Source organism: Brassica napus, chromosome A9 (genome assembly GCF_020379485.1).
Source record: "Brassica napus cultivar Da-Ae chromosome A9, Da-Ae, whole genome shotgun sequence".
In the NCBI taxonomy this organism is placed as follows: domain Eukaryota; kingdom Viridiplantae; phylum Streptophyta; class Magnoliopsida; order Brassicales; family Brassicaceae; genus Brassica; species Brassica napus.
The window spans coordinates 38,096,545-38,108,828 of NC_063442.1; the positions used below are offsets into that span (position 1 = coordinate 38,096,545).

The 12,284-nt window shown below is 31.3% G+C and overlaps 2 protein-coding genes across 2 annotated transcripts; both read left to right on the forward strand.

The window, feature by feature from the left end:
- The first annotated feature begins 101 nt into the window (after nt 1-101).
- LOC106414434 (mavicyanin) lies at nt 102-1,044 on the forward strand. Its single transcript, XM_013855099.3, has 2 exons — nt 102-339; nt 432-1,044. The coding sequence occupies exons 1-2, from the start codon at nt 150-152 to the stop codon at nt 821-823; spliced, it is 582 nt and encodes a 193-aa protein (XP_013710553.3). The 5' UTR covers nt 102-149; the 3' UTR covers nt 824-1,044.
- Nucleotides 1,045-2,152: 1,108 nt separating this feature from the next.
- Nucleotides 2,153-3,843, forward strand: LOC106416072 (probable inactive patatin-like protein 9). The gene is made up of 2 exons (XM_013856909.3): nt 2,153-3,321; nt 3,406-3,843. The coding sequence occupies exons 1-2, from the start codon at nt 2,404-2,406 to the stop codon at nt 3,643-3,645; spliced, it is 1,158 nt and encodes a 385-aa protein (XP_013712363.3). The 5' UTR covers nt 2,153-2,403; the 3' UTR covers nt 3,646-3,843.
- Nucleotides 3,844-12,284: the final 8,441 nt, after the last annotated feature.

Genomic DNA, 12,284 nt, shown 5'->3' on the forward strand with positions numbered 1-12,284 from the left:
TCAAATATTGACGTTGTATCGGCCCATTATCCAAAGTAAACTAAGACGGCTCGATAGAATATTTTCGACCTAGGAGACCCTCTATTTATACCCATCCGACTCCATGCAAATTTCCGTCACTCTTTCTATTTCTGGAAATAATATTATAAATGGGTCTTTCCCGGGAGCATGTTGTGTGTATGATGATAATAATAATAATGGCAATGGGAATGTTTGGAGAATCTTTGGCCTCGTCGTCGCTCCACAAGGTGGGTGGCTCCGCCGGATGGACAACTCTTGGCAACGTCGACTACCAAAAATGGACTTCTTCAAACATTTTCACCCCCGGAGATTCTCTCTGTACCGCCACATCTTCCTTTTTCTCTTCTTAATTTGACTCTAATATAATGTTTCTGAAATTCTAATTTCATTGGTTTGTACTTTGGTTACAGTATTCGTTTACAACACACAGTTTCACAACGTCAAGCAAGTGAGCCGCCGTGACTTCCTCTCCTGCAACGCCACTTCAGCCTTAGCCACCTACAATTCCGGATCCGATACGGTAGCTCTTAAAAAACCCGGCCACTACTACTTCCTCTGCGGCTTCCCTGGCCACTGCCAAGCTGGCCAGAAGCTCCATGTCCTCGTTGTTGCCACCTCCACTGCCAGTCCCAGTCTTAGTCCGGATCTATCTCCTGCACCCTCACCTTCCATCGGGTCGTCTCCATCTCCCTCTCCGGCCACTGCTTCCGAAGACTCCGCTCAAAACGGTGCCATTTCAGTTTCACTGTCCACGGCTATGAGTGGCGTTGTCGTGTTTGTGGTGGCATTGATGCTATATTAATCAAGAGAGTTGTTCATGCCATGTTTTTTTTATCACCTATTCATGTCATGTTTTGTGTTTGTTACTATCAGCTGTGTGTTTTTACTTTTTACTTTTTTTTCAACATCCCTTTCTTTTTAAAAAACTATAATGATTAAAGTATTTGGTATGATTATGGTCTTATGCTGTCTGTCAATGTGCAACGGTAGCGTGGCTTCTTATAAGAAAATTTATTTTCCTTTTTTTAACAACAGAAAAAAACAATTATTATCCAGTGTTTACTTACTTGTGTTCAAATAAAAAAATCCAGTGTTTACTTTTACTATTTGAGTTATTATTATTTTCAGCTGAATAAGTAAATAACTAAATATAGCCAAGTATAAAAAACAACAAAAAAGGAATGGACCATGCTAATCTAGGCCTGATTCCAGAACAACTGGGTCTATATTTGCATTCGGCTCACATACATAGGCCTACAAGTAAGGACCAAATGGTCTGATTTGTAGTTTCTACCGAGTAAAAGAAAATAAATCAATTTTAAAATAAATCGGTCAAAATCGTATTATACTGGCGCTATTTATATATTTTGTCATCTACTATGGTTTATAAATATAGTATTAATTTCGTGGTCCTTTGATATCATAAACAATTGTATTAATTCTGCCGGTTCGTCGGCCTTCATTTATGAATGATCAATAAATATAAACAAAAGAGTTAAAAGAAGATTAGTAGGAGGTAAACGATGTGATTAATTTAAAGAATTTATAGCGAAAGCGGAAGCCGAGCCGGTAATGCAGCCGAGGTTCGCGGTTACTCCTTGACCTTCAAACTGACATGCCTACTCACACGTGCGAACACAGTCCAACCATCGATTATTTTGTATTCATTTTTAGGTCTTTTATCATTTAAATCGTGAATTTACTTAATTAAGTATCTAATATTTTTCTGAGATTCAAATAAGAGATTAAAACGTGTTAAGTATACGATTTCAGATTTCTTTTAGCATAAATATTAAGATAAGTATAAGATTTTTTCAGGCAAAAATAAGAACAGAAAAATTGTGAAGTAGATATCTCAGTTTTGTTAATTATTAGAAAAATGTGTCATTCTTTAGGTATTTTAAGACAAAAATATAGTTGTATTGTATAGACACTTCACATAATTTATGATGTTACCAAAAATTACATGCAGAAGGAAGAGAGACTTACCATTTGATCTAGTTTTATTCAGAGTTTTTCTTAAAGAAAGAGAAAAATAGAAATATCTGTCCATTTCGTAGAACGGTGCAAAACAAAATAAAATAAAAAGAGGGAAGAAAGAAACAAACTCAGCACCGTCAGTGGGAGTATATAACAACCACCACCCACTCTGCAAAATTATCTCTGAATCACTAAATAAACCCTCTCTTCTTTCTTTTCTCTTTCAAAATCCACTCACTAAGGACAGAGAGAAAACACAGTCACTGAGAGAGTGAGTGAGCGCGCGCATTCCCCCAACCATTAATGTCTCCCTTCAACAAAGCGTGATAGAAAGAGAGTCATAAAGAGTCATAACTCTTTTAATCCCTCAAAATCGAACTTGTGTTTTGTCTCTGCACGGAGATGGATCTCAGCAAGGTTACTCTTGACATTTTCACTAAGCTTGAACAGAAATGGCTCTCCCCCAGGAAGACCCGCATCCTTAGCATCGACGGTGGTGGTACCACCGCCATTGTCGCCGGAGCTTCTATCCTCCACCTCGAAGACCAGATCCGCCTCCAGACCGGTGATCCTCACGCTCAGATCTCCGATTTCTTCGACATTGTCGCCGGCACCGGCATCGGAGGCATTCTCGCCGCCCTTCTCGTCGCCGACGACGGCTCCGGGAAGCCAATGTTCACCGCCAGAGACGCTGTTAGGTTTATCTCCGAGAAGAACTCCGAGCTCTTCGAGATCAGGCACACCGGAGTCTTCAGGAGAAGCCGGAGATACTCCGCCGGCAGCATGGACAGGGCTCTGGAGGCGGCGTTTCGGAGGGAGGACGGCAAGGTGCTGACTATGAAGGACACGTGTAAGCCTCTCCTCGTTCCTTGCTACGACCTCAGATCCTCCGCGCCTTTCGTTTTCTCACGCGCCGGCGCCTCGGAGTCTCCGAGCTTCGACTTTGAGCTTTGGAAAGTCTGCCGCGCCACGTCGGCGACTCCTAGCTTGTTCAAGCCGGTCAATGTGGTGTCGGTGGACGGGAAGACCTCTTGCTTGGCGGTTGACGGCGGTCTGGTGATGAACAATCCAAGCGCAGCCGCCGTCACGCATGTTCTACACAACAAACGAGATTTTCCGTCGGTTAACGGCGTCGATGACTTGCTCGTCCTGTCGTTAGGAAACGGTTCGTCCTCCTCTCTTGGAGGGAAACTCAGGCGTAACGGAGACTGTTCCACGTCATGCGTCGTGGACATTGTGACTGACGGGGTTTCCGATACAGTCGACCAGATGCTAGGGAACGCTTTCTGTTGGAACCGTACGGACTACGTTAGAATCCAGGTAATTAATTTCCCCAAGTTTTCTCGTCAAAATAAAAGTTAAAAATAAATAATAATAATAAGTGTATGATGATGATGCATGCAGGTGAGCGGTTTAACGAGGGGCGGAGAGGGGATTGTGGGGCCGAGAAAAACGGCGGAGGAGTTGTTGAAAGAGAGAGGTGTTGAAACGGCGCCGTTCGGAGGGAAACGGTTGTTATCGGAAACAAACGGAGAAAGAATCGAGAGTTTTGTGCAACGCCTTGTTGCCTCAGGAAAGTCTACAAGTCTCCCTCCAAGTCCCTGTAAGGAATCTGCCGTTAATCCTCTCGCTGACGGCCGTTAAGTTATTTCTGTCTGTTTTTTTTTATATTTATTTTTCAAAGTAACAATCCTCCCGTGATATAAGTTTGTACCGAGTCCTACGGTTAATTTTTTTTTTTAACCCCGCATCCTTTTTTTTTATGTCCCGAGTTTAATTACATGTAGTAGGTTTTTAATGATATGGTAGTTTATTCTGATATATAAAAGGCATTAAAATAAACAGATATTCTTTCCTTAGATAGCCAGCGCAGAGTGTTCCAAATCTAGAACTTGTCATTTTCATGCCATAGCACCAGTGACACAAAACGTATAAAAAATAAAATGAAATGAAAAAATACAGGAAGAGCAATATGCGAAGGAGTGTGAGACATGTTTTCTAATAAACATATCCATCGCCGTTCTGATTCACTTTTATATTTTACTGTTTCAATACCAGTTTGGACCGTCGTTGTTACTAACTTTTACTAATTACTACATCAATTATTTAGCTATATATATTTTTCATATATATCAATAGACTCGAAGATATGGTCCCCATTATTCGGAATAGAGTTGTCAATACTTTTAACAAAATTAAAATTGTATACAAAGAAAAACAAAACGGTAACTAGTAGATGAACACAAACACAAGTGGGGGAAAAGATGTCTCGCTTCGTCTCTCTTTCAATCCTCTATAACTCGCAGTCCCATCGTTGCGTTATGAACGCCTCCTTATGGATGGGCATGGTGGTGGTGGCATTACATGTTTTTTGGTCTTTCCTCCTCGATTCATATTTCTGTGGTTTGAATATTTGTTTAGAGAAAAGTTGAAAATACATTATCTGCAAGTTTGACGTATTTCAGTGATAATCTTCATTTTCGTTTTTCTCTCTATATATATATAATCTTGCTTCCTAGCGGATAAGTATTTTCGGCATATTTATCTTTCAGTGACGCTTACATTGACTGGTGTGTAACGTGATATTTTTAATTTTTATTTTTTTTCAGCAAGTGCAACTTCAGTTGTATTTCTTTCATCTACACATCTCGACCATGTAACTTACTTTACCATCACAGTGGTCGTTCGTCGTATAATACGTCTCGTATTAGTGCTCCAACTCCAACTGCTAGTCTGCTATGTTCTAAAAACAACAAAAATATCGGAAATTAGTGATCATATCAACTTTACATATATAGTGATTGTGAACGTAGCGGTAAGTTATAAGAACCCCAACATGTCTAAAAAAAACAAAATATCGGAAATTGTACGACAGACAATTCTGATGGCAGCTTAAATAATTGCATCGAATTAATATGGGAATTTCTTTTTTGAAAAAAAAACAAGTGTGATCATAAAAAAACCAGAAAGCTTTCCATTGTCCAACGGAATTATTGATGTTCAATGTATTTCCCACTTTTTGTTATTTCGTGAAAAAAAAACATAATGAATAAAACTATAATTGAATTACGGGCGTATATTGATGATATCGTATAAAACTGAGAATGTTTATGTCAAAGCTTTAGTATAACATTTTCAGTAATTTGTTTCAGTAATTATTTCATTTAAGATTATTTTTAAAAAGCTATCTTCTACCTATCATGGCATTTAAGAAACAAGTTTTTGATACTTTGATTATGGAACCTGTACGCATGATTGACAAACAGATAATAAAACCATTATGTTCTCGTATAATAATTAAACAATCTATTTTTGTAAGGCAGACGCAAGAATTAACAAGTACCCGGCAAATAATGAAAAAAAGCCTGAACAAAATACTAGTATGCTACTATATTCATTTCCATATCAATTTATATGCTTATACGATTATGGAAAAACTGGAATATTCTTTAAATCTTTTTGTTCTACCCTTCAATTCTATTTTTTTACCATCATCCGTGTTTTGTTCTATACAGATGTATTTATTATGTGATGAAGCCTGACTCTTCTTTCAAAAACCTTTCTAATTACTTAACTCACATCTTGCCCATCCCATCCATTTAAATTATTATCACATATATCAAGATTATCCTTACCACCTAATTGGAATATTTAAGTGTTAACCGGCTGTTAAAAGAAATGAGTAGGTGGTAGAGCCACTGATCAGTGATCACCTTGACCTTTGTAAACTGAAGGCACATCAACATCATAAAACCATAATCATATTTTACACACTAATTAAACTTTAAACATAGTGCTTACAAATCTATAGACTTTACTTGTCGGTTTTGTTACACCAAAAAAAAAACTTGTCGGTTTTGACGTGCAAAATGCATCCCACCAAAAAGCAAAAACGTTCAATAAATAACAGAAACGGAATAGAAAAAAATTTGATAAATTACGTCGTTCATTAAGTAATTGGTGGAGCCGTGGAGACACTGTTCATTATTTGATGACGAGCACGCAATTATTCAAATTTTAGTTAATTAATTAATATTAATGTCACCTCGTGGACCTTCCGATTTCTTTTTGCCTACGTTGCACGGAAGCTTCATCGGACGTCCGCTTCCCGCTTCGGAACCGGAATCGGAATCGGAACCTTGTGGAAGCTTGCGGAATCTCGCTTCCAAAACGTTTCTAAAATATTCTCTTTAAAAACATGTTGGAAGCTTACGATTCTGTTTTGGAATCATGCTTCCGTTTTAAAAAAAATGCAATGTATATCAATAAAATATAAAACCATAGTTTTAATCTATATAAAATAAAAAATAATAATAGTACTGAATATTCAGTTATAAATATACAAAAAATAATACTATAAATTATCTTTATGCATTGAGATTTTTTATTAAAGATATAGCACATATTGAAATATATTTTGTCAATTATTTATGAAGTATTGAAAATAATTAATATAATATTTTTTTGTAAACTTAATTCATGTGTATTTTTAAAGTTTTAATATAAAATCATTTCAAAATTATTATAAATGAATAAATGCTTTATTTCAAATTTAAATCATATAATTTTTAGAACTATTTTTTTAAAAAAATTATATATATATACATATATATTTATATTTATATATGGATATACGCTTCCAACACGTACCCGCTTCCTAATATTTTTAAAAATCTCGCTTCTGCGCTTCCTTACGCTTCCGCTTCCACGTACCCGCTTCCGTTTCCATGTAACATAGCTTTTTGCTCCATTACCGACAACTTTTTTGATCAATATAATGAAATACTAGGGCTGAACACAAAATTATAAGTTTATATAATGTTCTATCCGTTTCAAAATAATTTAAGTTTTAGATTCAAAAATATATTTTTCTATTTTCAATGCATTTATGATTAAATAATAATGATAATTGTAAATTTTATAAAACAATTTTTATTTATTAAATTACTATTAAGTATTAACTAAAAATTATTAAAAATAGTTAATCACAGAAAATAATACATTTATAGTTAAAATTAATATATTTTATTGACATATATAAGTTCTAAAACATAATCATTTTGAAACCGATCAAATATTTATTATAACATGTTTCATTATTATTTATTATATTGATTAATAAACCAAAAATGTCATTTTGTGTTAATTTTATATAAGCTTATTAAAACGTCATTTTTATAGATATACAATAATAAAAATGGTAAAAGTATAATATAATTTGATTACTAAAAGGAATTTGAATTGAGCTCAAAATTGTTAGATTGGTTGAAAATAAGTTCTGATTCTATTGTTCGGCTATTGACCAACAAGTTTTTTTTACCAGACAAAGTTAATAGTTTAATAAATGAAGGAAAATACGATTATATGAGTAGAACACCAAATTATATGGGACCATTTATCATCCACCAACACCACACTTTATTTATATTTATTCATACCCTAATTGTGCGTTATTTTAAAATTTAATTTAAAGCTTGACCATTTATTTCGAATTCATGTTTTTGCAAAACCATCATAGCGATAATGGGCGGGACTATACTTTGAAGATAACATACAACGATAGAAATTAAAATTTAAACGGATTTTTATCATTATAAATAGAAAAGGCTGTGGTTTAAAGGTTTTAAAGTTGCGAGTTAACAATGAAGACCCACAAAAAAAACTTGAAGTTACGTATTAATGCGTCAAGGCATGCAGCCCGTTAACTGCAAACGTTACATTCGTTGTCTATGTATTAACACTCCAGCTAGTTAAGCTTTATTCCTTTACTTATTTTTATATCCCTCTTTTATAACGTAGCAAGTACTAACATTAGATGATTTAATTTCTGATTTCAAATATGTGTCAGCTTGGGCCAAACTAATGATTACAAAAAAAAATCGGACTTTAAATATAACGAAGTTTCAAGTTTTGATACGCATACGTATGTGTATTTTTTATCTTAATAATGTACTAGATTTTGACCCGCCCTTGAAAGGGCGGGTATATTTTTGTTTTAACGTTTTTGAGAAATAACACTTTTATATTTATGTTATTTTTTGTAATCGTATTTATATTAAATGTTGATTTAATTGAATATAATTTTTGGTAACTACATTAAATATGTCAAACTGCATAACTATTCACATACTATATGCATTTCAGATTTTTTTTAAAAAAAATTATAAAGTTTGCAATATATTATATTTTTTTATTAATTACCTAACATAATAGTCAAAAATATCCGTACTTAAAAAGATCTGAAAATTAAAGTCTCATACTCTATTAGACCTATATACTTAAACTTTCCTTAAAAAATGTTATATCCGAAAACCAATATGAAATTCAACCTGCACCGAAAACTGAACAAAATATTTGAAAAGTGTTTGAAAAAGATAAATTCTAATATATTATGTTATATATCTATATATATGGTTAATATGGTCTTCAATAACTTTAAGTAAAATCACATTTAATAAATGTTGTTAATTAAATAACTTATTTAAACTCTGTTAAGCTAAATGAGTTTATATAAATTTTCTATTTCTATTAAAAATCCAGTTAAACCCTATTAAATCTTATTTTAACATTATGTGCTTTGTAAATTAATAGAGAGTTAAGTTTTTTAACTCTGAAACCAGAATATTATATTTAGTTACATAAAATAAAGAATTATATTTCATTTTTGAAAGAGTAAAACATGGGAATAATTAGTTGGACATAACACTTATAAATTGGCATGATTCTAATTTAATAAAATAGATTTAAATTTTAATATACGATTGTTAAAAAAACAGTATATGATTTAAATAGGCTAATATATACCTTAACATTCATTAACTATGTTGATATTAGTATTATTATTGGGACTGTGTTAATGGTGTTCATATGGGTCCTAATTTAATATGGTCCATAATAGATTAAAATGATAATTTGCTCTAATAATTATAATTCGAATATAGAACAGTGTAATATAATTAAAAAGAAAAAAATGATGTCAGAAAAAAGAAAGGACTGATTATTGCTGAATGAAACCGTAGACTTTGACATAAGTGGGTCCGGAAATGAGAGAATCAAATGGAAGTTATAAACAAAATCATGGTTATATAAAGAAATAATAAGTGGTGCAGTTACAAAAAAATGACCCGTAAATAAAAGTTGGTTATATAAAAAAGTAATAAATGATGCAGTTATAAAAATTACCCCTAAATAATAGGAATACATAATTGAACACAACTTTTATCAATTGGTCAATCTGATGTTTTAATAGAATAGATACGTTGAAACTGATAGTTCAACATCTGTAAATCAATAAATAGATCCATAGATCGTGGAAGATCAGATTATCATTTACAGAAGGTCATAGTGATAATAGAAAAGCACATATATATTTAGAGGTTTGATTTATTCTATATATTATTGGTACGTGAACGTGACTGAAACATATATATTTATAATTTTAAAATGATATGCGATGAATAACGCCATAGATCATGGAAGAATAAATTATCATTTACATAAGATTATCTATTAATAATATGAATCATTTTGAAAAGTTGTGTCATTTCAATCATGTAACTATTGAAAAATAATTAATGATAAAAGATTATGTTTTTTCAACAATGTAACTATTAAAAGTGGTAGAAGAAAAATGTTTATATATATTTTTCATGGAAAAAATATACAACCTCCCTAATGTATTCAATGTTAAGAAATGTGTCATTTAAAAAAAAACTGAGATTAATTTTATGTTTTGTCTGATTCGATTTCATTTATTCGGGTTTTATATAAAAGGTTTTGGTCTATTTAGACAAAATTATTTATTAATAGATAATATTAAAAAAATGTAAACGATCAACAAATATTTTTATATATACATATTTTAACTTATGCATGAGTTTGAGATATATAATATTTATTAATTGAATCTCTAATTACCCATAAATGGAAATGACTGTTAGAGATTTTAGTGATTGTTTGAGACCTTGTAAATGAAATATTACAATTTATAGTTACTTTAGTAATATTATGTATTTATAAAATTAAATATATTAATATTTTTTGTATTTTTTGAATTTCACTTTGTTTTTCTTTGGTTGGTCAAGTCTAAATTTTCACTTAAGAACAAAACTAACTACTAATGCAAAATATTTGTGTAATACATGTATTTAAAAAAAAATAATTATAAACAAGTATTTTAAAAGTTTTTCATATAAAATAGGTTTTAATTATTTTTATAAAATGAATTTTTATGTGATATCGCACAGGTTCTTTGCTTAGCAGTGCTATTAGAAAATCACATTATAGAAGATTAATGAGACAAATGATTTAGAGGTATCATTTGTTCTACATAGCTCTATGAACTCCTTCTTTTAATGAATTGCTTTTAACCAAAAAAGAAAGAAAAACACATTATAAAGGATTAACGAGACAAATTACTTTTAAAAAGGATTTAGAGGTTTGATTTTTAAAACAACACCTCTCTCTATATAAAAATGATTTTTGTTAAGCGGATTGATTTGTTCGTACGTTAAAACTATTGAAATTTCCAATGCATTTTTTCTTTTGTTAAAAAAAAGAAAAGAGATTATAATAACATAAACTTCATTTTAATATGCTTATAAATAATGTTGTTATACTTCTTGCTCTAAATATAGAGAAATGTTATTTTTCTTTTAAATATAAAAGTATATTTATATTAAAGAGAAATAATAAAAATTATTTAGAGTAAAATTATATTATAGTAGTATTTAGAGTTACAATATAAATGAATTGAAGATGCTACTAAACTGGTATATTTATCATTTGACAAAAAGACATGCGTATTTATCGAGTGACTATCAATAATAAATCAATAAACAGTAGATACACACGGGAGACCAAAAACAAACAAGAACGAGTCAGTTAGCCAGCAACTATTTTCAAGTATTCATTCGAATGTTTTGATGGATCCAATAATGCGAGTTTTAGACCATATATATAATAATGCAAGAACATTATAAAATGGAAAAGGCTGTGATATAACTTTGGAACCACCTTTGTTGTTGAATGTGAAGTAGTTGTGAACGCATATTACAATTTATATCTATATGCAAAATATTTGTACTACTAGAATTTAATGTATCAATGATAATTTTATGCAAAGAAAAATTTATGCACGGTGATTAAAATTACGTGAAGACATAACTATTATACAAATTTGAATACTACAACACTAGTAGTTATGTAAATTTGATCTAGAACCTCTAAAATCTCCAAAATATTGGCCAAACAAATTTTGTGTAACCGAAAGTTGTTTTTGTTTTGATGTTTATTTCGTACGATTCTTTTTTATCAGATCGAATGTATTCACTGAATTTTAACATCATTAATAGAAGTTAAGTCTTTTAGCAATATTTATTTTCCTCTTTTACTTTCTTGTTCAGATCTAATGCATATACAAGTTTAAAATCATCTGATTTCAACATTTTTAGTTTGTGATCTTTTTTTTCCAACAAAAGACAAAACTAGATTAGATAGATTCCTGAGCCGAAAACCATCTCAGAGAAACTGAATCAACATAAACCATAATAGAAGGCTGAGTCCTATCACCTTGTGCTAGTTTATCTTCCATTGTGTTTTGTGCCCTTAGAATATGCTGAAGTTTGTGATCTACAAATTAAAATAAAAAAGAGTAATTTTTTACTTCGAAATATACTTGTTGATCATATATGTATTATGAAAATAGTTTTATGGAATAATATGGTATTTTCTTGAAGTTTAATATTAATTATGTTATTTTTATTTAAAATTTGTATTTTAATATAACATTTTAGTAGTTAATATTGTTGTAATATTTATATATATATATATATATATATGTGCTTAGTTATTTACAAAACTTTTATGAATTTAAATTAATTATCACAAATATAAGAATCATAAAATAAATACAAATAGTTCTGAAGTTAAATTTAAGATTTTGTTATAGAGAAAAACACTTTTAAACTTCAAAATAAAGTGTTTTTTTGGAGATGCTGAACTCTCACGAAACTCCACTTGCAAGCATTGTATTTGTACAGCATTTGGAAAGAAAGAAACTCTCGTTTGCTTAAGTCGGTTTCCAGGCTGAGGCCTGTAGTCACTGTGATCCAGGAAATTCAAAAGATGATTAGCTTCAAATATGACTCTCTATACAGGGCTCAGTGAAATCATCCTTCACCCGTGACACACCTCTTTACTTGGTTGCGGTTTTTTAACTAAGACTAGTGGTTGGTCCGCCCTACGGGCGGATGAGTTTACATTAAAAATATTTTATATTAATA